This window comes from Eucyclogobius newberryi, unplaced genomic scaffold (genome assembly GCF_026437365.1).
Source record: "Eucyclogobius newberryi isolate DKJ021-1_F unplaced genomic scaffold, fEucNew1.0.hap1 SCAF_15, whole genome shotgun sequence".
Classification (NCBI taxonomy): Eukaryota; Metazoa; Chordata; class Actinopteri; order Gobiiformes; family Gobiidae; genus Eucyclogobius; species Eucyclogobius newberryi.
The window spans coordinates 37,479,122-37,505,868 of record NW_027315779.1 but is presented as its reverse complement, the minus strand read 5'-3'; the positions used below and the strand labels follow the sequence as shown (position 1 = coordinate 37,505,868).

Here is a 26,747-nt window from a genome sequence, read left to right as displayed (position 1 = left end):
GGCCATGTCATTTATGGCTTTGTAGGTCAAGAGTAGAATTTTGAATTTGATTCTAGACTCGACGGGGAGCCAGTGAAGAGACTTCAGCACTGGCGTAATGTGCTCTCTTCTTTTTGTTCCTGTTAGTAATCTTGCTGCTGCATTTTGAACCAGTTGAAAGCTTTTTATGGAGCTTTTAGGACACGCTGCAAGCAGGGAGTTACAGTAGTCTAATCTAGTCGTTACAAATGCATGGATAAGTTTTTCGGCATCACTTTTAGGCAGGATTCTTCTGATTTTGGCGATGTTGCGCAAATGGAAATAGGCTGTTTTACAAGCTTGGTTTATATGAGCTTTAAATGAGAGCTCCTGGTTAAATAAGACTCCAAGGTTTCTTACAGTAGAACTGGAGGCTACACTGACATTGTCCAGTGTGACTATCTGCTCAGATAGAGCGTCTCGTAGATGCTTAGGGCCAAGCACAATGACCTTGGTTTTTTCAGGGTTAAGAAGCAGGTAGTTTAGTGTCATCCAGGTTTTTATCTCCTTCTTGATCGCTCTGATCAGGTTTCATTGATAAATACAGCTGAGTGTCATCTGCATAGCAGTGGAAGTTAATGCCATGCTTTCTGATAATGTTGCCTAATGGTAGCATATAAAGAGTAAACAGAATTGGACCGAGTACCGAACCCTGTGGCACACCGTAAATTACTTTAGAGCTTGGTGAGGAGCTCTGGTTTACATTAACAAATTGGAACCTATCAGATAGATAGGATTTAAACCAGCTGAGGGCTGTTCCTCCAACACCTACATCACATTCTAACCTCTGCAGTAGAATGTTGTGGTCGATGGTGTCAAACGCTGCGCTGAGGTCCAACAGAACCAGGATTGAGACCAGTCCATCGTCAGCGGCTAATAACAAATCATTTGTGACTTTAACTAGTGCAGTTTCAGTGCTGTGGTGGGCTCTGAACCCTGACTGGAAAACTTCAAATAAGTTATTGTCCTGCAGGTGGCGACAAAGCTGTTTTACTACAACTTTTTCAAGGATTTTAGAGACGAAGGGAAGATTTGAAATAGGTCTGTAGTTTACCAATAGGTCGGGATCTAGATTAGGCTTTTTCAGAAGAGGTTTAATGACTGCATGTTTGAAGGACTGTGGAACATAGCCACTTTCGAGTGAAGTATTTATTATATTAAGAATAGGGTCTATAATTAGGGGAAGAATGTCTTTGAGGAGTCTGCTTGGAATGGGGTCTAGGACACAAGTTGAGCTTTTAGAGGACATAATGGCTGAAGTTATCTCTGCTTGATCAGCAGCTGTGAACCTTTCTAGGTTTACAGGTGGATTTATATGGGACGTTAGATTTACAGCTTGGGCTAGTTCAGGGCTAATAGCGGGGGTAATTTCATCTAATTTATCTCTGATTGTTTTTATTTTATTATTAAAAAATAGGAGGAAATCATCAGAGCTAAGTGTAGCTGGGATTGAGGGCTCTACTGCACTGTGACAGTTTGTTAGCCTAGCTACAGTGCTGAAAAGGAATTTAGTGTTACTTTTGTTGACTTCTATTAGATTTGAATAATATCTGGTTTGGGCCTTACGCAGAGCCTGCTTATAGGACAGCAGGCAACTGTTCCATGCTTTTAGGGATTCTTCGGTGTGAGAGCGACGAAATAATCCCTCTAACTTTCTAACTTTTTGTTTATGTGAACGCAGTTCTTGGTTGTACCATGGGGAGGCGCGCTTTGGCCTAATGACCTTCTGTTTTAACGGCGCGACAACGTCAAGAGCAGACTTCAGAGAATTCATGGTCAAGTCGACACATTGATCACTTAAACTGGGACTAAAGCTGTTCTCAGCAGGATCACATGACATGTCACTGAATATTGGCTCTATTATTTCTTTGAATTTTGAGATAGATTTTTCAGATATTGTCCTTTTCATTATAACTTTATTTTGTGGGACTGGATGATCTTTAAGAATAAACTGAAAGGTAATTAGGAAATGATCTGACAATATAGGGTTTTGAGGGAGGACAATGAGGTCACTAATCTCTGTTCCATACGTTAGGACAAGATCCAGAGTGTTCTTGTGAGTGTGAGTCGGTTTATTTACATTCTGAGTGAAACCAATGCTGTCTAACAAGGCGCTGAAGGCATTACTGAGAGCGTCATCACTCATGTTCACGTGGATATTAAAGTCTCCAACTATAACTATTTTATCCCAGGCTAACACTAAGTTTGATATAAAGTCAGAAAACTGTTAAAAACTCTGAGTAGGACCAGGAGGTCGGTAGATAACTATGAACAAAACTCCTTTTTGGTTTTTCATATTTGGACATGTGATCGACAGCATAAGGCTTTCAAATGAGTGAAATGCATTGTTAGTTTTAGGGCTCATGAGTAGGCTTGAGTGTGAGATCACTGCCACACCACCACCTCGGCCTGTGCTCCTGGCAGTCTGAAAGTTAACATGGGTGGGTGGGGTTAACATGGGTGGGGTTAACATGGGTGGGTGGGGTTAACATGGGTGGGTGGGGTTAACATGGGTGGGTGGGGTGGACTCATTTAGTCTGACGTAGTCGTCTTGTTGAAGCCACGTTTCAGTTAGAGCTAGAAGATCTATGTTATAGTCACTAATTAATTCATTAACTAAGAGCGATTTGGAGGAAATTGCTCTAATGTTTAGCAGTCCACATTTTACGTGTTTATTCATTTGTGTATTTGTGTCATTTGTGATTGTTATTTTCCTTAAGTTATTTGGTCTGACGCCTGAAATATTTTTTCTGAGATGTGACTTTTTGGCATTATTTGTACGAGGGACACGAGGGACACGAGGGACACACACAGTCTCTATCTGTCTTGAATCTGAACACTTCACAGGTAACAGAACGGGCGAGAGTTCGGCGACAGAGGAGCGTCTTAAACTGCTGCTCTGCGCCCGGGGCTCATCCCTAGATGGTCACTTAACACGACTAAGACTATCGGTCAAATTCCGAACTAATAGGGATGTACCCTCCGAAGTCGGATGGATGCCATCCCTGCGTATGAGCCCGGGCTTTCCCCAAAACGCACTCCAGTTATCAATAAAGACAACGTTGTTTTGAGGGCACCATCTGGATAACCAGTTGTTGAATGCTGAGAGACGGCTGTACAATTCAGCATTGATCCGATTGGGCAGGGGACCAGAAAATATTACAGTGTCCGACATCGACTTCGCTAGGTCACACACCGCGGCTACTTGAACTTTGAGCACCTCTGATTGTCTCCGACGGGCGTCGTTACCGCCTGCGTGAACCACGACTCGCCGGAAACGGGTCCTACTCCGCTTTAAGATCCTAAGGTTTCCTTCGATGTCACCCATTCTGGCCCCCGGGTAACACCTAACGCTAGCAGCTGGCAGCTTCACGTCTCTAACAATAGAACTCCCGATTACAAGAGTTTCTCTCGTGTGTTCAGCGGGCGTGTGATCGCTGAGGGGAGAAAACCTATTATAGACGTGAAGCTCACGGCGCTCTGAGGTTCGGCGTTTAGCGCCTTGTCCCCTCCGAACTGTCACAAAATGGTCCCTATTCTGTTCCTGGTCTAGTCCCGGCTGCACGGGAGACGCTGAGGGGCTGAGCTCGGCCTTACTGCTACTGCTAATGCTAATGCTACGCCCTGCAGCGCGGTCCGGTAGCCCTCGCGCTAAAACCGAACTATAACTGGACTTTAGCTCCTCTAAACAGCGGATCCGCGCTTCTAACTCCGTAACCCTGGCCTCCAAAACTACCACTACACTGCACTTCACGCACCTATCATCAGAGAAGGAGCCAGGGTTCTGACTCGACATATGACAGCTCAAACAGGTAAAGGTAGATCCAGCCATGACGCTAGCGGCTAGGCTACGCTAGGCTAGTTCAGGCTGGAGCTAGAAAGTGAGGAGGGCTTTTTAATCCACGAAATACTGAAAAGCGAGCGGCTTGAGGCTCCGGATTGTTTGCGGAGAAATCAAACGTTCACTTTCGTGTATATGATGCGTAAATAGTGTGTATAATTCGTGGATTAATCGGTAAAAGGCTCTAAGAACGAACAGCTCTGAAAACGCGACACACTCACCGGAAATGACGTCACCGGATATCCTGTCATCTTGCTCCTCCTCTGATTAAAAGATCGAGAGGATCGAGAGCAGAGGCCCAGGGCTCAGATGAAGGATTTTCACTTGTGCAGCAGCTGCTAAACAATCCGTTATTTTTTCCAAATTTGTATAGCAATTTGATAATTGCATAGCAAAACACAAAAGTGACTAACAATCAATATTTTCCATTGATATAACACGATTATTTATTTAAAATGTATTTGTAAACATTCTATTAAAGAAAACTCTTAACAAATTGACTTTTAAACACTTTTGACATAAAAAAAAGAAAAAAGAAAACTTGCAAATAAAATTAGTTGTTGAACAAATTAATCAACACAAAGTCAGATGGCCTCATTTACAACTTTCTTCCATATCATCATCAATCAGATGACTAGTTGCATGAGTCTCATTTACATATTAATTGTCTTTACACTCACAAAAAAATATGTATTAAGCTTCTGATGCAAAAATAAATGTTACTGTGGCGTCCATCATGGTGTATTTTATGTGTTACTCAAATTGTACAGCTCGATTTGACGTTCCATTCCATTTTTGTTTTTCTATTTGATGACGGTCCCTAAGCACTCGTCTCGGCTCTGCACATTTGGATCAGTGTAATTCTCTGCGCCCAAAATACGCATCTGATTGTTAAAAACAAGGTTGTAGTAACTTGGCAGTGTAAATATGAATATTTTGGCTGTGAATGATCTGAAAAGACTTTTGTGTTTAGGAGCTATTGACCTCGGAAGTCTGAATCTGTGACGCTAACTTTACCGCACTGTGGCTCCTCCCACTTTCAGACTCTGATCTGAGACAGCAGCGGGACTCGTCAGGTCAACACAGCGTCCTACATGTGTCAGGCCGTTATTGACGATCAATTGACGAGTGATCAGTACTTTTAGGCGCTTTGGTTACACATTTGAACACACATTTTTGTATAGCAAAAGCTGCGATACAGAAACACTTTTTTCTGACGAATGCATCGCATTTGAGAGAAATTGCGTCGCATTTTGCGATGCAATACTGCTTATTCTGAACCCTGAGGCCAGTTGCAAAAATCTTTTGTCCGGGTACCTCTTTGCTAGGTCTTCTCTAACTGCCTTTTTTATGTCTCGTGTAACGGCCGAGTCAGAGCTTCTTACTGCTGCTCCTTGGCACAGTTGTGAGATTAAGGGGGCCACTACAGACACAGTTGGTGTTTTTTCTTCCAACATGACGAGCGTGGCGACTCTAAGATGTCGTAGGGCTGCAGCAGCATCTTCTGCACAAACGAGGTCAGCTTTTGATAAAGGTCCACAGCTCCTTCACGTTTCTTCTCACTTCGGCCGAGAGTAGCGCGGCGCACACAGCTGACTGCTGCTCCACGAAGCGCTCGAGCATCTCAACAGCACTATTCCATCGTGTTTGTACGTCAGTCATGAGTTTGTGTTGAGGAAGAGTGAGCAGCTTCTGCTTTTCCGGCAGGACGTGGCTTACGGTCGGGCTCTTTCTAAAACAAGACACACATCTGATAGATCCTTCCCAAAAGTCTGGAGACTGCCGGGGTCTTGAGAGCCCGATGAGCGGCCAGATTTAACGTATGCGCAAAGCATCTTACGTGCAAAAGTTTGGCGATATCCGCTGCTATTGTCATGTTGGCGGCGTTGTCTGTTACTAACACAGGGTCCTTGTCTTTAAGCCCCCATTCGTCCAGAACTTCAAGCAGCAAATCCACCACATTTGACCCGGTGTGGCTTTGGAACATCACTCTGGTCTGGAGAACGTTTGACACCATCTCCCACTCCGGAGAAAGATAGTGGCATGTCATTGTAATGTATGACGAGGTCCTTAACTTCACCATATAATTGTGGCATGGCTGTTTCAGTGATGTAGCGACGAGTGGGTGTTGTGTACCGGGGCTCACATGCCTCCAAAAGCTCCCTGAATCCCTCATTCTTGACTACACTATATGGGCACAAGTCTTTATATGTGAGCCAAAAGCAACAATGTGATTTTCTGAGCCCTGGGTGATGACGAAGGGTATTTTGTCTTGAAAGTGTCACTTATGGTTGACTGTGTAGTAGAGGCTCCCTGTTGCTCTGTTGAAAGCGGCGTTTCTGGATGATGTCTCGTCATGTGAAGGCGAAGATTTGTCGTGTTTCTGCTATACTTCACTTTATAGCGGCAGTATTTGCATACTGTGTGGCTCGCCTCCAACTCCTGGCTGCCGGGTGTTTTGAAAAAAAAAAAAAAAATGTCCCCATATTTTTCCCTTAAATTTGGCTGGTGGTGACAACAACCTGTTTCCGCCTTCCTCCATCTTGTGACTCACTGACCCGCATGAACACAGCCCTAGTGTCTGGTATGTTAGCGTAACATATGAACAGTTATTCCGATAACTATAGCATACAGAATATGCTAACAAGCTAACATGCTAACAAGTTTACCAAAGCATCAGTTTTACCCCAAATCACTAAATCCATTGAATTCTTCTTCCTCTGTGTCACTTCTAAACAACTCCACAAACTCCAGAGGAAGTGCAGATTCTTCTTCTGCGTCACTTAGAGCCTAGAGCGCCCTCTTGTGGTTGTCAGGGTGAAAATAATCAACATGTGACTTTCAGGGTTGCCAGTGTGAAAATAACGAATAATATCACATATAAGTCGCACCCCAGCCAAACTATGAAAAAAGGTGCCACGTATAGTCTGGAAAATACAGTAATTTGAAATGCCTGTCTCTCTTGAACTGTGCGTTGCAGCACTAGAATTTCCCCTTTGTAGGACAAATCAAGATACCATGTGGTCTTTTACTAGTTCTTACAATGTTCAATATCCTTTTAAATCTGTTCAGGAGAGGTCCTTTGTTGCCTTGTGTGTTTTTCATATCAATACTTGCTCAAATGAGTGAGTAAGTTTTAGAATTTATTAGTTTTGGATTTTTGGTTTATTTATTGATTGTAATATTAAAATTGACATAGAATATAGATCATTTTTTAGCATCAAAATAGAAATGGCGATATGGTGATAAAATTGTGATCTTCTGTGACAATATGCTTTTTAGTGAAATGGTCAGATTGACCGCAGCTCTATGTTCAAACACAGGTTAAATACTATTACTAATGTCTCTTTATATAGTTCCTCTTCTGTTGGTGCTGTCCCTTCATCTAGTATTTGGATTTGTGAAGACATAGTTGAGAAGACATAGTTGTGTCCAGTATGTGTAAATGGGGGGGCCCCGTTAGTGTATTTGGGGATGGCCGGCTCTCCTATATCACAGCTCTGTTTTTAGCCTGAGCACTGCTAATCCCAGGAGCAGCATTAGCATGGTTCTGCTTTAGCTCACCTGAAGACCATCAAAGTCCATTTTACTGTTCATTTGGATTATTCTGCATATCTTATGTTACATTCAAACACATTCATGCAGCAACTTTAGAAACTAAAAAAGTTTAGTTTGAAGGTGGGCGATAGATCATAAAATAGTTAATGTTGCTATTGTTGTTTTGAAAGCTAAATAGGAATATCGAGTATTCTCTATCAATTTAAGTACATCAAATACACCAAAAAGAGACAGAAATGTCTTCTGTAATCTTGATATTTGATATTATCTACTGAATACATCTTGATATTTTTGGCCTTTGTGACTAATTTTGCAACCAAAACATTTACAGGCACATTTTAGCACATTTCTGATGCATTGTGAAAATATCAGCTGAATATTGTTGTTGAAATAATGCTAAAAACATTGATATATTCTTTTTCATTAGTTCATTCATTCATTTTTTGATCATTAGTGTTTTGGGGACATCAGAAATCTCAACTATGTTTGCTTTTAGCTCAGATGTCCGTTTACACGCTAACTAATATCTAAAATAAAACGGTTTGGACTGTCAACAATGACTTAACAAGGCTTTGACCAAAATGTGGTCGATGGGTCGATGTACCAGCCCAAATCCTCAGGATTATTCATCATTTATGTTTTTTGTGGGCTAATGTTGATACTGCAGGGGACTGGCTTCAGAATCCCTCAGATCTTACTGCAGCAGCATCGAACACTAATAACTACTAATTATCTATGCATACAGTTTATCAGTTGTTGCTCTGACTGTGCAGAGTTTAGCTAGTTTATTAGCAAATTATGAGCAAAGTAGAGAAAGAGAATCAGTTGTGTGATCTCAAAGTCTGAATCATTGATAAAAATGCCCTTTATCTGGTTTTCTACTGCTGTTTACTTATTTTAGGTACAAACTTAATATTTAACTTTGTTGTGGCCATTTATATTCGTTATTAGACTGTAGCAGCTCTTACAGGAGAACATGCTAAAATTACAACTGTAGTCACAGTGCACTTTCTTCAAAAACTGTTACTAATCGTCTCTTTTCCAGTGTTCAAGCTGGGCTGAGATTGAAGTGGGTCAAGCGGTGGGACAAACTGTGCGGGCGCTGTGGGCGGCGCGAGCGAGAAGTGCTTAAATATGGTATTGGTGATCTTAAGGCCGCCGTGCGAGTGCCATGGTGCTTTTCGCGAGCGCGGTGATCTTAATACCTGCCGGTATCTTTTGGGCGTGGCGGTGACCAGCCGAAGGGTTAGGTTACAAATATGTATCCCTCTGCTATCACTCCCACTGTGACCTCCATGTGTTATGTCTCCAGCAGTTTTGTCTCACTGGTGTGTCTCTGTTGACAGACTGGTGTCCTCGATCCACGCGCTCATGGCCACCGCCGCGGGAGTGGTTGTCGTGGCGTCCTGTTGGAACAATGTCATCCAGGACAGGTAATTTCTCTACACACATCACATCACTGGAACTATACAAACAAAACCTACAATCATTCATTAGTCTCATTCTTCTGGTACAATATGTGCTGTTCAACGCCCTCATCATTCACATTTAGAAGAAAGCCTAAATGTCGGAACTTATTGGTTATTTGATACTGATGATTACACACACCACAATACAACCGTGAGAACTAAAAAAGGACATTCATTAGAGTTTTAGAAGCATAAAAAAGTAAACCCAATTCAGTCTTCCCTCTAAAAAGTACACTGCATTCAAAATTCTATACAAATTATATTTTTCTCTGATTTATAGTAGAAAAAGCTTCAGCTGTAGTCATCTGGACTAAGTTAGAAAAAATAGACGTTTCGACTCTCATCCAAGAGTCATTGTCAATAAAAGAATTTAGATCGAGAACTCCGATATTTATACTGTTCTGTGGTAAGTCCAGCCCATTGGGCGGAGCCTCCTGAAGAGGAAAGAGTTGTTTGTTTCAAAAGAAACTTACCCTCTTGGTATCTACCGAGCCTATTCAACCCTTTAATGGGCTATTAGTCTCCCCTTTGTCTTTGTGAGACCCTGGCTCACCCTGAGTACCTGATTAACATCTAAATGTCCTGGTCCTGGTCCTCTACCTCTCCAGGGGTTCAGAATACCATTGTAGACTACAGGAAGATTGAACCTTAGCCCTCCGTTTCTGTTTAAAGAAGGTTTTTCTTTTTTAACAAAAATAGCTTCCTTAACTCCTCTTTCAAACCATCTTTTCTCCTGCTAATCTTCAGAAAAGACAGAGTTCTCGACCTAAATTATTTTATTGACAATGACTCTTGGATGAGAGTCGAAACGTCTATTTTTTCTAACTGAGTCCAGATGAAACAACTGAAGCATTTTCTACTATGGAACACGCCTGGACGAATGAGGGATTACACCCACATATTCTCTGATTTAGTCAATAGTTTACATCAGAGTCAGAGGTTTATTGCCATCGACAATAGAACAGAATTCACAAACTTGCTTTGGTGATTCGGTGGAACATAAAACAACGAACAACAATAAAACAACATATATAAAATCAAAAAGCGCATGCATTGAAGAAATACAATTTAAATCTACTAAAAGATAAAGGTGATAATAGGCTTACTATGAACAAAAATTTCCAGTTCAATTTACAGATGTGCAGAAAGTGAACAGTGCAGTGAGTTGTTGATTACTGTACTTTTCGGGCTATACCGCGCTCCGTGCACAAAATATTTATGAAGAAAATAGAACTTATACATACCGTCCATATACGGGCCACACCTGACAATAAACCGCAGGTGCCTCGGGGGCTGTGACTTTCCTGAAGTCCACGATCATCTCCACTGTCTTCTGGGCGTTGAACTCCAGGTTGTTACCGCTGCACCAGGACACCAGCCGCTCCACCTCCTGTAGACAGACTCATCCCCGTCCAAGATGAGCCCGATGAGGGTGTCGTCAGCCGCAATCTTAATTCGTTTAACAGAGTCGTGGCTGGAGGTGCAGCAGGGGAGAAAGTACACAGCCCTGTGGAGCACCTGTGCTAATAGTCCAAGTGTCTGAGACATTCTTCCCCAGCCGCACGCACTGCCTCCGTCAGGAAGTCATCTGACATGACAGTCATTATCATTTTCAAGTCATCAAACTTTAGAGCACAATTCAAAATGATTATGTACAGGAGCGTGTCAAACCGTGTTATTGTTGTAAAGAACGGAAAATGGTCCTATTTACTCAAATCAAAAGCTATTTCCATCAAAACATCTGAACAGGTCAAGTGAACATAGGACCTCTTGTTTGACAGGAACTACACAATTCTTACATCCATTGAACGTTTGAGTTTGTGGAGAGTTTCTGCTTGATGTCTTTGCAGGATCAGAGCCTCCAGAGCTGCTGTTTGGATGTGAACGGTCTCTCGCCCCCATAGATCTTTTACTTGAGGATGTTTCAAAGGTTCTCAATAGGGTTGAGGTCAGGGGAGGATGGGGGCCACACCATGAGTTTCTCTTCTTTTATAAGATAATCCCCACAATGGGTAAATTCCAGTGTTGCATAGACGTCTATAGAAGCCAGTGATGCAGAGGTGTTCTTTGCAGCATGAGATGGTGCATTGTCCTGCATGAAGATGATTTTGTTCTGGAGAGCACAGTTCTTCATTTTGAACCATGGAAGAAAGTGGTCAGTCAGAAACTCAACATAATTGACTGAGGTCATTTTCACACCTTCAACCATCTCTCTCCCCATGATTCTGGCCCAAAACATGACTCCGCCTCCTCCTTGCTGAGGTCGCAGCCTTATTAGGACATGGTGGCCATCAACCAACCATCCACCACTCCATCCATCTGGATCATCCTGGGTTCCACGGCACTCATCAGTGAACAGGACTTTTTGAAAATGAGTCTTCATGTATTTCTGGCCCCACTGGAGCCGTTTCTGCTCGTGAGCATTGGTTAAGGGTCGAATAGAAGGTTTATGCAGAACTGCGAGCCTCTGGAGGATCTACATCATTTTTTTTTTGGGACTCCAGAGGCACCAGCAGCTTCAAATTCCTGTTTGCGGCTTTGTAATGGCATTTTAGCAGCTGCTCTCTTAGTCAGATGTATTTGTCTGTCAGAAACGTTCCTCATTGTGCCTTTTATCTGCATTAGTCTGTGTGTGCTCTGAATCAGCTACAAATCTCTTAATAGTACGATGATCAAGTTTTCATGAAATATCTCAGTTTTTCATGCCTTGTCAAAGGCATTTAACTATGTCACGCTTTTCGGAACTAGAGAGATCCTTTTTCTTTTCCCATATTGCTATAAAATGGTGGTCTGCTTAATAATGTGGACCGTCCTTCTTAAGTAGTTTTTCCTTTAATTGGACCGACCTGGCAAACTAATTGGCACAGATTTCTGAGATTGATTTCACTGACCCAAAGAGCCTGAGACACAAGACATCCATGAGTTTCACTGGAAAACTAACAAAAATTACCTTTATGACACTTCAACACATTATTTGCCTCCGGTAGGCGGGGCTTACACAGCCCAGAGGAGGATAAATGTCTGCGTTCTCAGATTTTAGCCGCAGATTGAGAATGACTCTTGGATGAGAGTTGAAACAGTGTAACTACAACTGAATCTTTTTCTACAACGAAACACTTCTTTTTTATCCATTTGTTAATGTCACACCCATCCATCCATCTTCTGCTTAGTTCAGAACATTTCAATCCAGCGCGGCCCCAGTCGGAGTGGGCAAAGTGGAACTCCGGTGCTGCATTTAGGTGCATTATGGCGTCATGAACACCAAAGCCTGATATGGATTATGGATGTGAGGGCACTTAGACTTGCGATTACAAATAATCCTCCAACATTTACTTTGTTTTAAACTGTTATTTAGCATTAAACGCCACATTATAGATATATTTTTTTAAATTTTGAATGCATGCGGATGATGTTGGATTATAAAATAAACTCGACTGAATAATGGTGGCTCTGGGCTTCAGAACGAGGTATTCCAAGTGGTCAAAACTGAATTTGGCTGGAATAAAAGTGTGTTTGCCCCAATGGCAGATTTGGGCAAACACAATCTAGAGACTTTTGCCTGGCGATCAAAAGTAGATGTGTGGATTATGGATTGAGCTATAGTATGTCTATACGAGCGGCTGAAGTGGGTAACAATGTGTATTGGGGCCAGTTATTATTATTATTAATAATAATAATATTAATAATGATCTTTATTATTTTTATAGTACATTTTATTTCTATTGAACTTTACATTACAAGGAAATGTCAAGTGCTGCAGAAAAGAGTTAAAAACATTTAAAGAGTTTGCAGTTAGATGAATCCAAATTATTGGCGCAAATCAGCGACATTTTGACTGATGGACGATGTCGGTCAAACCCATCTGTCTGACCTTAAAACACACACAAACATACTAAAGTATTGGTGTTGTGCTACATAAAACTGCATTAATCTGAATTGAAATTGGATATGGTTGTATTCTAGAGAGTATAACATGACCAGGTGGAATATTCCATTTCAAATACATTTGAATATGTCACAAAAAGCAAATGGCTAAATATGGAACAATTCCAACTTTGCTTGATTAGGTAATACCAAGGACCACGTTTCCACAAAAGCGGCGCCATTTATACGTCTGTGCATTGGGATCACATCCTCTGGCCTTTCCCCTCCGCAGCCTGCACTGGCACGAGCACTTCCTTCCTGTTCCCCCCCGGCGTGCTAGCCTGTGTGTTAGCATACCAGAGCAACCCCGTGCCTGCGCTCAGTGTGACCACAGTAAACTAATCCTGAGTCAGCGCTGTGACCGGGGCAGTTGCTAATCTTCCCCTCCCCCTGCTCCTCCTGCTCCCCCTGCTCCCCCTGCTCCTCTTGCTCCTCCTTCCCCCCCTTCCCACACACACGCAGCTTAGGGCTGGTTGCTCAGTTTTTCAGCCCCCCCCGTGACACACACACAGCTTATCACACACACACACACACACACACACACACACACTCAGACGCTCTTGCACGCTCCTGATTCCAACCACCAATACGCTAATACTCGGCGGCACAATCTGTCACTCCATTTAGCCTCCCTGACCTCATTTACTAAAGCGCTCTCCATCGAGGCTTTGGTTCCTTTGGTTAGCCTTTACGTGATCCTGTTAAAGCACCACTGTCTTTTGTTTACATTGACACTGCTGTGATCACTTGACTTGACTTTCTTGACTCTTTTACCTTGTTATAATGATGTAATCTCATCACAACTAGGGCAGGGCCAATGACCTAAAATGTACATGGCAATTTGAAAGAGAAAATGTATGATAACTATTACTGACACTAGACCAAATACACGCTGAATGCTATTCAAGGTATAGTTAAAGGTCTTCTAGTCTGTTCTGGGTCTTGTCTTCATAGAGATAGATCTGTTTAATGACATTCCATGGAACATTCCTGGAAAAGCAATCACATCTCCATGGAGACAAGTAGAGGGCAGAAGTTAGATAAGATCTGCTTCCACATCACTAAGGCTGTTTGGGGTTGTCTCCTTCTCAAACGCTGTGCTAGCTCAATGCGAGACCACCTTCCCCAGACTCAACAAATAGACTTTTCTACCAAACAACACATCGTTATAAACAGATGGACCAAGAAAAAGCTTAAGTAATGTTGATTGAGGACATGTTGATCAAGTATAACTGCAGTTGCAATTACCATATTCACTTGTTTCAAATCTACTTGTATCTTCTTGGATCCAAGCCGACTCATTCCATGCACTGACATGCTAAATTAGGCTCAGTTGTTTATTACATATACATAATATACATTGTAGTGTAACAAGACCTACGAACAAACCGGGCTGCAAATTCAAGGTAAAACGTGGTGCTCTGTTTAAAAAGAGTTTCCAGTTTCCCTCAGCGCTGTTACAGTCACCCCAACTTGTTAAGCATTAATGAAACCAGAATAAAGTCAAGATATCGCTGAAGTGCACGAACTTCCTGGAAATCCACCACCACCAGCAGGATGAGGTTGGAGGCTAAGTGTTAGATGGCTAGCTGAATGTTTCCAAATCCATTCCAAAGTCTGAACTTTGTCCCGTAGTTGCTTTGGATTAGTGTTTCACATGTCATCCTGAGCAGTGAGCATTCTAATGCCATCAATAGAAAAGTTAAGACGGCAGCTGTGTTGTGCTTTAATATTAGCCCAGGAGGATGAGTTTGTCCTCAACCTCACACAACCTTCCTTAATGAACAAAAGGAGAGCCCATTTTGTAACGCAGGACCCTAGTTTCGACCTATCATGACTGTGGTATTCTTTCTGTGCCTGTTCAATTTACACTGAGGCTGATCACGGCACAAACTGCAGTCTAGGGCTACAACAAGCTAATCAATTAAACGCAACTAATTGAAAATATTGTCAACTAATTTAGTATTTGATCAATTCATGGGTTGGTTTTTACTGCCATTTTGAAGACGCCACACGCTGTTACCTGACATGCCATGTGCTGAGAAAAGGAGGGAAAAAAACGCAATTGCATGAAAATAAACAACATTTAATTGTAAGAATAATCAGTAAACTAATCGATGAGCAAAATGATCGTTTGTTGCAGCTCTACTGTAGTCCATTTAGGAAACTGGGAAAATTGATGAATTGTTGTAAGGTTTACAGATTTAAAACAAAAGACTTTTCAAAACATTTTATTGATTGAATTGTTTGTTTTATTGGTAAGGGAAGCCAAAGAGCCCCCTTTTTTGGACTAATAAACCACCGTCTGTAGCCATCATTTTGGAAATAGCATGATCATTTAAAGTGCTACACATTATTCAAATAAACTGTGCAAAGGATTCTTACTAAATATAAGCCAGCTTCCGTGTCGGGATGCAGTATTGGCTTTGATACAGAAAGAAATACTGGATTTGTTCAAGGATATTTGTTCAGCCGATATCTTGTTTGGACATGTACGTTGTAACTGGTATTACTGGTATACGTTTTCTGACTGTTGTGGGCTCAGAACATGAACTTTTATTCAATACATCTCTATAGTTACTTGAAGGGGAAATAAGTTACATTTGTGTCCGTCTGTTTTTATGAAATAATTGCTATTTCCAGTCTCTGCTCTGTTATCGGTTTATGCTGCGTCTGGAAATGCAATACCACTTGAAACAGTATGGCATTTCTACTTGCATGGGATAAGATATCTTATCTTACATGAAGAGTGTCAGCCTTTATGCACTCAAACACACCAGAGCCTCATTAGAAAACATTACCATAACATTAGTTGATACGCAGTGAAAATGTGTCCTATCACAATGATGCAGACGAGTCAGATCTATGTTTCACTGTCGCAGGTGAATATGGACCAGTGGATTCACTCTGTCACTGCAACAACAGATCAGTGTGTGGACCGGCCTCCTGCTGGTGCCAGAGGGCCTTCTGTTGGTGCCAGAGGGCCTTCTGCTGGTGCCAGAGGGCCTCCTGTTGGTGCCAGAGGGCCTTCTGCTGGTGCCAGAGTCAGGACTAAACATGGAGCGGCCTCCTGCTGGTGCTAGAGTCAGGACTAAACATGGAGCGGCCTCCTGCTGGTGCCAGAGTCAGGACTAAACATGTACCGGCCTCCTGCTGGTGCCAGAGTCAGGACTAAACATGGAGCGGCCTCCTGCTGGTGCCAGAGTCAGGACTAAACATGGACCGGCCTCCTGCTGGTGCCAGAGTCAGGACTAAACATGGAGCGGCCTCCTGCTGGTGCCAGAGTCAGTACTAAACATGGACCGGCCTCCTGCTGGTGCCAGAGTCAGGACTAAACATGGACCGGCCTCCTGCAGGTGCCAGAGTCAGGACTAAACATGGACCGGCCTCCTGCTGGTGCCAGAGTCAGGACTAAACATGGACCGGCCTCCTGCTGGTGCCAGAGTCAGTACTAAACATGGACCGGCCTCCTGCTGGTGCCAGAGTCAGGACTAAACATGGAGCGGCCTCCTGCTGGTGCCAGAGACAGTACTAAACATGGAGCGGCCTCCTGCTGGTGCCAGAGTCAGGACTAAACATGGACCGGCCTCCTGCTGGTGCCAGAGTCAGGACTAAACATGGACCGGCCTCCTGCTGGTGCCAGAGTCAGGACTAAACATGGACCGGCCTCCTGCTGGTGCCAGAGTCAGGACTAAACATGGACCGGCCTCCTGCTGGTGCCAGAGTCAGGACTAAACATGGAGCGGCCTCCTGCTGGTGCCAGAGTCAGGACTAAACATGCACCGGCCTCCTGCTGGTGCCAGAGTCAGGACTAAACATGGAGCGGCCTCCTGCTGGTGCCAGAGTCAGGACTAAACATGGAGCGGCCTCCTGCTGGTGCCAGAGTCAGGACTAAACATGGAGCGGCCTCCTGCTGGTGCCAGAGTCAGGACTAAACATGGACCGGCCTCCTGCGGGTGCCAGAGTCAGGACTAAACATGGAGCGGCCTCCTGCTGGTGCCAGAGTCAGGACTAAACATGGAGCGGCCTCCTGCTGGTGCCAGAGTCAGGACTAAACATGGAGCGGCCTCCTGCTGGTGCCAGAGTCAGGACTAAACATGGACCGGCCTCCTGCTGGTGCCAGAGTCAGGACTAAACATGGACCAGCCTCCTGCTGGTGCCAGAGTCAGGACTAAACATGGAGCGGCCTCCTGCTGGTGCCAGAGTCAGGACTAAACATGGACCGGCCTCCTGCTGGTGCCAGAGTCAGGACTAAACATGGAGCGGCCTCCTGCTGGTGCCAGAGTCAGGACTAAACATGGAGCGGCCTCCTGCTGGTGCCAGAGTCAGGACTAAACATGGACCGGCCTCCTGCTGGTGCCAGAGTCAGGACTAAACATGGACCGGCCTCCTGCTGGTGCCAGAGTCAGGACTAAACATGGACCGGCCTCCTCCAGGTGCCAGAGTCAGGACTAAACATGGACCGGCCTCCTGCTGGTGCCAGAGTCAGGACTAAACATGGACCGGCCTCCTGCTGGTGCCAGAGTCAGGATTAAACATGGACCGGCCTCCTGCTGGTGCCAGAGTCAGGACTAAACATGGACCGGCCTCCTGCTGGTGCCAGAGTCAGGACTAAACATGGAGCGGCCTCCTGCTGGTGCCAGAGTCAGGACTAAACATGCACCGGCCTCCTGCTGGTGCCAGAGTCAGGACTAAACATGGACCGGCCTCCTGCTGGTGCCAGAGTCAGGACTAAACATGGAGCGGCCTCCTGCTGGTGCCAGAGTCAGGACTAAACATGGAGCGGCCTCCTGCTGGTGCCAGAGTCAGGACTAAACATGGACCGGCCTCCTGCTGGTGCCAGAGTCAGGACTAAACATGGAGCGGCCTCCTGCTGGTGCCAGAGTCAGGACTAAACATGCACCGGCCTCCTGCTGGTGCCAGAGTCAGGACTAAACATGGACCGGCCTCCTGCTGGTGCCAGAGTCAGGACTAAACATGGACCGGCCTCCTGCTGGTGCCAGAGTCAGGACTAAACATGGACCGGCCTCCTGCTGGTGCCAGAGTCAGGACTAAACATGGAGCGGCCTCCTGCTGGTGCCAGAGTCAGGACTAAACATGGAGCGGCCTCCTGCTGGTGCCAGAGTCAGGACTAAACATGGACCGGCCTCCTGCTGGTGCCAGAGTCAGGACTAAACATGGACCGGCCTCCTGCTGGTGCCAGAGTCAGGACTAAACATGGACCGGCCTCCTCCAGGTGCCAGAGTCAGGACTAAACATGGACCGGCCTCCTGCTGGTGCCAGAGTCAGGACTAAACATGGACCGGCCTCCTGCTGGTGCCAGAGTCAGGATTAAACATGGACCGGCCTCCTGCTGGTGCCAGAGTCAGGACTAAACATGGACCGGCCTCCTGCTGGTGCCAGAGTCAGGACTAAACATGGAGCGGCCTCCTGCTGGTGCCAGAGTCAGGACTAAACATGCACCGGCCTCCTGCTGGTGCCAGAGTCAGGACTAAACATGGACCGGCCTCCTGCTGGTGCCAGAGTCAGGACTAAACATGGAGCGGCCTCCTGCTGGTGCCAGAGTCAGGACTAAACATGGAGCGGCCTCCTGCTGGTGCCAGAGTCAGGACTAAACATGGACCGGCCTCCTGCTGGTGCCAGAGTCAGGACTAAACATGGAGCGGCCTCCTGCTGGTGCCAGAGTCAGGACTAAACATGCACCGGCCTCCTGCTGGTGCCAGAGTCAGGACTAAACATGGACCGGCCTCCTGCTGGTGCCAGAGTCAGGACTAAACATGGACCGGCCTCCTGCTGGTGCCAGAGTCTGGACTAAACATGGACCGGCCTCCTGCTGGTGCCAGAGTCAGGACTAAACATGGACCGGCCTCCTGCTGGTGCCAGAGTCAGGACTAAACATGGACCGGCCTCCTGCTGGTGCCAGAGTCAGGACTAAACATGGACCGGCCTCCTGCTGGTGCCAGAGTCAGGATTAAACATGGAGCGGCCTCCTGCTGGTGCCAGAGTCAGGACTAAACATGGACCGGCCTCCTGCTGGTGCCAGAGTCAGGACTAAACATGGAGCGGCCTCCTGCTGGTGCCAGAGTCAGGACTAAACATGCACCGGCCTCCTGCTGGTGCCAGAGTCAGGACTAAACATGGACCGGCCTCCTGCTGGTGCCAGAGTCAGGACTAAACATGGAGCGGCCTCCTGCTGGTGCCAGAGTCAGGACTAAACATGGAGCGGCCTCCTGCTGGTGCCAGAGTCAGGACTAAACATGGACCGGCCTCCTGCGGGTGCCAGAGTCAGGACTAAACATGGAGCGGCCTCCTGCTGGTGCCAGAGTCAGGACTAAACATGGAGCGGCCTCCTGCTGGTGCCAGAGTCAGGACTAAACATGGAGCGGCCTCCTGCTGGTGCCAGAGTCAGGACTAAACATGGACCGGCCTCCTGCTGGTGCCAGAGTCAGGACTAAACATGGAGCGGCCTCCTGCTGGTGCCAGAGTCAGGACTAAACATGGACCGGCCTCCTGCTGGTGCCAGAGTCAGGACTAAACATGGAGCGGCCTCCTGCTGGTGCCAGAGTCAGGACTAAACATGGAGCGGCCTCCTGCTGTTGCCAGAGTCAGGACTAAACATGGACCGGCCTCCTGCTGGTGCCAGAGTCAGGACTAAACATGGACCGGCCTCCTGCTGGTGCCAGAGTCAGGACTAAACATGGACCGGCCTCCTCCAGGTGCCAGAGTCAGGACTAAACATGGACCGGCCTCCTGCTGGTGCCAGAGTCAGGACTAAACATGGACCGGCCTCCTGCTGGTGCCAGAGTCAGGACTAAACATGGAGCGGCCTCCTGCTGGTGCCAGAGTCAGGACTAAACATGGACCGGCCTCCTGCAGGTGCCAGAGTCAGGACTAAACATGGACCGGCCTCCTGCTGGTGCCAGAGTCAGGACTAAACATGGACCGGCCTCCTGCAGGTGCCAGAGTCAGGACTAAACATGGACCGGCCTCCTGCTGGTGCCAGAGTCAGGACTGAACATGGACCGGCCTCCTGCTGGTGCCAGAGTCAGGACTAAACATGGACCGGCCTCCTGCTGGTGCCAGAGTCAGGACTAAACATGGACCAGCCTCCTGCTGGTGCCAGAGTCAGGACTAAACATGGACCGGCCTCCTGCTGGTGCCAGAGTCAGGACTAAACATGGACCGGCCTCCTGCTGGTGCCAGAGTCAGGACTAAACATGGAGCGGCCTCCTGCTGGTGCCAGAGTCAGGACTAAACATGGACCGGCCTCCTGCTGGTGCCAGAGTCAGGACTAAACATGGACCGGCCTCCTGCTGGTGCCAGAGTCAGGACTAAACATGGACGCGGCCTCCTGCTGGTGCCAGAGTCAGGACTAAACATGGACCGGCCTCCTGCTGGTGCCAGAGTCAGGACTAAACATGGAGCGGCCTCCTGCTGGTGCCAGAGTCAGGACTAAACATGGACCGGCCTCCTGCTGGTGCCAGAGTCAGGACTAAACATGGACCAGCCTCCTGCTGGTGCCAGAGTCAGGACTAAACATGGACCAGCCTCCTGCTGGTGCCAGAGTCAGGACTAAACATGGAGCGGCCTCCTGCTGGTGCCAGAGTCAGGACTAAACATGGACCGGCCTCCTGCTGGTGCCAGAGTCAGGACTAAACATGGACCAGCCTCCTGCTGGTGCCAGAGTCAGGACTAAACATGGAGAATCTGTGTTTCAGTTTTATGCAGCTAAAATCTGGAACATTCTCCCTGAAGATGTGAGACAGGTTCTACTCTGACAATGTTCAATTCTAAGCTAAAAACAGCTGTTTTTAAGACTGAAAGGGTTTTTCTTTGCATTCTTCTCTTTTATGTCTTAAATTGTTTTGTGCTGTAATTTCTTTTTGATTTTAATGCATTTTTCCTGCTTTGAAGCACTTTGAATTGCCTTGTGTATGAAATATGTAACACAAATAAACTTGCCTTGCCTTACCATCTGTAGCACAGTTTAGTTGAGTTTATTTGACATAGCAGCCAAAATTAGCATAAATGATATCAGCCACAAAATAAACATTTATTAAATGTATCATTTATACTGGACAAATCGCACACCAAAAAATGACATTTCACAACAAAATGTTTGTTTTCTTTCACTAAATTCCACAAATCCAACAGAGATTATCATTTATTATTAACAACCATTTATCTGCACTGTCTATCCACTTCAAAATGTATATTTTAGTTTGCAGCTTTTTATAACATGAATGGGATAGAACCTTGACATTAGCACAGGTGTGTGTGCAACCCCAATCCTGATGAATGATGTGGCTTCTTATTCTCCATAACTCCCATTTTCATATTTTTGAACAAAATATTCAACAGCTCAATATATAAACAATCAGTAGCACGTCTGAACATGCAGCTGACCTTTAGGAGAGGTCACAGGTCAGATACCCAACCTTATCGCTCCATAATCAGCGCTCGTATTATATAAATCAGCCAGGCATTTCTAAGGTCAGGACTTGATTTAGCGCTCCATCTACTGACTGTAGGTGGAATTACATAGGGGAGATAAACAAACCTAACTTGCATCTACAACTCTAGGTCTGTTTTTGATGAGGGATGACAATGATTCAAATCTCATAAACAGTTTGTTTCTCAGCCCGAGCCTTGACCCGTCGCTCTCTTTCCTTTCAGGCACTGGCTGGCCACAGACTTTGTCATCTACTACGGCGTTCCCTACATGACCTACGACATCTTCGCCATGTACCTCAGCCACTACCATCGCTTCCGGGTCAAAGGGCACGAGGAGTACAAGCAGCACTCGCTCAGGACGGTCAACTCTTTTGTGAGGAGAGAGTTTCTGTTGGTGCTGCATCACATCGCTCTGCTCACTATCCTGCTGCCTGTCACTTTGGTAAGGAATATTCTCTTTTGTGGTATGGTATTGTTTAAACAAAAGCTCCGAGAATCACACTTGAGCCTGTGTGTCTAAGTCAGATTCCACAGAAATGTCATGTTTACATAACCTCGTTTAACTCTCCTGAATATGAATCACACAAAGGGACAAAATGAACATGCACTACATGAAATATTACTGTTAAACACAATAATAGCTTGATGACATTGATTGCCCTGTGGTGACCTATGGGCTTTTATAGAACTACTGACAAGCTTTTAGTGCAATTATTGAGGTTAATCAGTACGAGTCCAATTATCTGCACAGAAAGGATCATGGTTGGATTGTACTGTTTATACTGTATGTAAAGCACTTTAGTGTACCAGATCATATACAAATATGTACATCTCATGAAACAGCGCAATACAACTGATCATAGTTAATGTGCCCCCTACAGGTCGGACGACTCATTGAACTGAAATGCAGTTAAGATCAATATATTTAGAACCCAAAATAAGCTAATTTATTTTATAATTTAACTTCCTGTTTGTGATGTATGACATCACACTAGGAAATTAGCACTAGGCAAAACCCCATCTAATGTCACTTTATTTTGTTGAATTAATGTTTAGAGCGTTCTTTTGGGTAAATGATGCATAAACTTTGACGTAATGAGTGTGACGTCACTTCCTGTCATTTTCTAGAGATTTTGTTACATTTTCTCCACATATACCAACTCAATTGGTGTAAAACTACAATTTACATGTACAACAGGTTTAAATACACCAAATAAAGTCAACATTAGCCCTTAAAAGTAAAAAAAAATGATGGTGTCCTCATGCAGAGCGAGCCCGTCCACCATGACACAAAGGTCATCTGAACCACATTTGCGATTATCCTCGACTCATTCAAGTTTCATGACCCCAGCCAGGTGAGGGTAAGACTAGACAAGCGGGTCAATGTCCACTACAAAGCTCGAACTGTAACCTGACTGGGCTCCATCTGTTTGACTGCTCAGAATTATGATTAACGTGAAATTAACCCTAACCCTAACCCTTATTTATAAACCGCACAGGAATGTTGGAGCACAATTAGGACATTAACAAAACAGATTACCCTCTTTGAAGTGAAGCTTTTGTTTTCTTCCACAGCTCTACAATGTCCGAATACAGAGGGTGAAGGGTTATGATCGGACAGGAAGGAAAAGAAAGAAAAACAGTTGGGGGAACATTAATCATTCATTTAGGAGCCAATACAAGGGATTGTGTCGAAGATTAAGTCGAGAGACAGCATAAATCACATTTACACTTAATTAAAGGAGAATAAGTAAGAAGCAGCCACAAGAAGTCATGAATGATTCAGGCGCGTCGCTGGTGGTGCAGTGGTTAAACGCGATGTGGGTTCGATTCTTGACCTGGGCCATTTGCCAAAATGTTTGTTCTCTTTCTTCCTAATTCACACTACAACTGTCCTGTCAATTAAAGCCTTCGGGATGAAATAATCTTCTGGCTTATTAAGTTAACCCCTTAATTACCCCTTAACTCCTAACCCTAACCCCTTATTGAAGAAGATATAATAAGGACTTGAGGAGTTTAGGACATTGTGGACTGGTGTCAGTGGAACCACCTCCTCATCAACGCGGGGAAGACCAAGCAGACGGTGGTGGACTTCCACAGAGGCCACGCCCCCCTCACCAGTGAACATCCAGGGACGGGACATTGAGAGAGTGACTCATACAAGGACCTGGTGTTCATCTGAACCACAAACTGGACTCATAACACAGACTGAACAGGAAGAGCCAGAGTGGCAAAGCTCCGTCCTGGGCTGTGCTCTGGACTCGGAGGTGGGGGACAGAAGGGTCCTGGCTAAACTCACATCTATGCTGGACCATGAGTGTCGCCCCCTGCAGGACACTCTGTCCGCTCTGGAGAGCAGCTTCAGTGACTGATCCACCCACGCTGTGTGAAGGAGACGTTTCACACGTCTTTCCTTCTGCTGCTGTCAGACTGTATAACAAATACTGTCATACCTAGGGATGCAGACCTAAACCCACGTTCAGGTTCAAGTCCGGATTCGAATCCAGAGGTTCAGGTTCAGGTCCGGACTCATTAGGTCCGGACCTAAACCATGCCATATTTGCATAATGTTATAACAGCATAACACAAGACACTTGGCTCAATTAAGTTGAAGACACATGAACAAGGACGACTGTCAAACACAAGGCTTAACTGCAGTGAAATAAACTCAACTTGTCTGGTTTATCCACTCTTTTTAACAGAAGTTACAACATACAAATCACGAGCTACGAGCTAACACACATTCATGTGTTTTACTTGAGGAACAATTAACATTAACAATCACAACATCGCACGCGGCGGCCACAGCTTAAAACAGTTCAGATAAAGCCAGCGATCTTACCGGCTTCAGTGTTCACGTGTGGAGACACGGTTCACTTCGGCGTTCACGTGTGGAGACACGGTTCACTTCGGCGTTCACGTGTGGAGACACGGTTCACTTCAGCGTTCACACGTGGAGACACGGTTCACTTCGGCGTTCACGTGTGGAGACACGGTTCACTTCAGTGTTCACGTGTGGAGACACGGTTCACTTCGGTGTTCACGTGTGGAGACACGGTTCACTTCGGCGTTCACGTGTGGAGACACGGTTCACTTCGGCGTTCACGCGTGGAGACACGGTTCACTTCGGCGTTCACGCGTGGAGACACGGTTCACTTCGGCGTTCACGCGTGGAGACACGGTTCACTTCGGCGTTCACGCGTGGAGACACGGTTCACTTCGGCGTTCACGCGTGACGACACGGTTCACTTCGGCGTGGTTCACTTCGGCGTTCACGCGTGGAGACACGGTTCACTTCGGCGTTCACGCGTGGAGACACGGTTCACTTCGGCGTTCACGCGTGGAGACACGGTTCACTTCGGCGTTCACGCGTGGAGACACGGTTCACTTCGGCGTTCACGCGTGGAGACACGGTTCACTTCGGCGTTCACGCGTGGAGACACGGTTCACTTCGGCGTTCACGCGTGGAGACACGGTTCACTTCGGCGTTCACGCGTGGAGACACGGTTCACTTCGGCGTTCACGTGTGGAGACACGGTTCACTTCGGCGTTCACGTGTGGAGACACGGTTCACTTCGGCGTTCACGCGTGGAGACACGGTTCACTTCGGCGTTCACGCGTGGAGACACGGTTCACTTCGGCGTTCACGCGTGGAGACACGGTTCACTTCGGCGTTCACGCGTGGAGACACGGTTCACTTCGGCGTTCACGCGTGGAGACACGGTTCACTTCGGCGTTCACGCGTGGCGACACGGTTCACTTCGGCGTGGTTCACTTCGGCGTTCACGCGTGGAGACACGGTTCACTTCGGCGTTCACGCGTGGAGACACGGTTCACTTCGGCGTTCACGCGTGGAGACACGGTTCACTTCGGCGTTCACGTGTGGAGACACGGTTCACTTCGGCGTTCACGCGTGGAGACACGGTTCACTTCGGCGTTCACACGTGGAGACACGGTTCACTTCAGTGTTCACGTGTGGAGACACGGTTCACTTCAGTGTTCACGTGTGGAGACACGGTTCACTTCAGTGTTCACGTGTGGAGACACGGTTCACTTCAGTGTTCACGTGTGGAGACACGGTTCACTTCAGTGTTCACGTGTGGAGACACGGTTCTGTCTCTCACATCTTTAAACTTATTTCGCCGGCTTCAACTTCTGCCCTGAAGACGCGTGCGTCACTAATTATGGTCCGTGTGCTTCATTGACAGCGGCACATGGCAGTGTTTACGTCTTTTCCAGCGCGAATTTTGCGATCAATGGAAGGTTTAAGATGGTCTAGTTTCTAGAACGAAAAGGATATTATACGTGAGTGCTATATTTGTTTATGAGTGCAGAACCAAATCACCGGGGTTTCGTTTTTTTGGCCCTGAACCGAAACGTTTTTACAAGTCCAGATCCGGTCCGTTGTAGCAGTACACATCCCTAGTCATACCCATGTGCAATACTGTCATACCCATGTGCAATACTGTCATACCCATGTGCAATACTGTCATACCCATGTACAATACTGTCATAATCATGTGCAATACCATCATAATCATGTGCAATATTGTCATACCCATGTGCAATACTGTCATACCCATGTGTAATACTGTCATACCCATGTGCAATACTGTCATACCCATGTGCAATACTGTCATAATCATGTGCAATACTGTCATAATCATGTGCAATACTGTCATAATCATGTGCAATACTGTCATACCCATGTGCAATACTGTCATACCCATGTGTAATACTGTCATATTCATGTGCAATACTCCATAATGTCAATCATCTTGGTGCAATATTCTCCGTTCATATAACTGTTGTAAATAAGAGTGTTACTTTTGTTACTATTATTTTTATTTTTTAACTCATCATTAAGAATATAAGAGTTTTGTTTATTAGAGCTTTTCTATTAAGAGTGTTTTTTTAAGCTTTCTATAAGTTATCTGTTCTTTTACTTCTGTACCTACTTTGTGTTGCAACATTTAAATTTCCCCCGCTGTGTGGACAAATAAAGGCTTATCTTATCTTATCTTAATGCCCGAATCATTCTTAAAGAATTAAACACGTACAATACTCAGAGTAAGAAACCAATACATTTGATACGATACAATGAAAATGTGATGTTAAGAATGTAACTATTTCCCAGTTTGTGGCAATCCTACACTTTGTATATTTCATATAATATATTAAAGGAGACATATTTTTCAGGTATTTAGTACCATATCAAAACTGCATAGCTGATTGTAACTTTTCACTGATGTTTTATTGTTGAAAAATGGCAGTCATTTTTTATTTTTTTCTACCAGAATTTTGAATCGTTTGAATATTCAGAGCTGTGGGTGGGGATAGGGGGTAGGTGAAAACAGGAATATTCTGGACACTTTATTCTCAAAAGCAGGACAATGCAGAATTATTCAAACATGCTGGAAATGCAACAGAGGTATCCCAGCGGTGTGTACAGGCACCTGTCGCAGACAGGCAGTGCTCACCCT

At 45.5% G+C, this 26,747-nt stretch overlaps 1 protein-coding gene across 1 annotated transcript in view; it reads left to right on the top strand.

The window, feature by feature from the left end:
- LOC140361281 (ceramide synthase-like) overlaps nt 1–26,747 on the top strand; it is an 86,183-nt gene that overhangs the window by 40,340 nt on the left and 19,096 nt on the right. The window contains exons 2-3 of the mRNA XM_072447042.1: nt 8,764–8,850; nt 21,487–21,706. Of these exons, the coding sequence (XP_072303143.1) occupies nt 8,764–8,850; nt 21,487–21,706 (307 nt within the window). The remainder of the gene's footprint in view (nt 1–8,763; nt 8,851–21,486; nt 21,707–26,747) is intronic.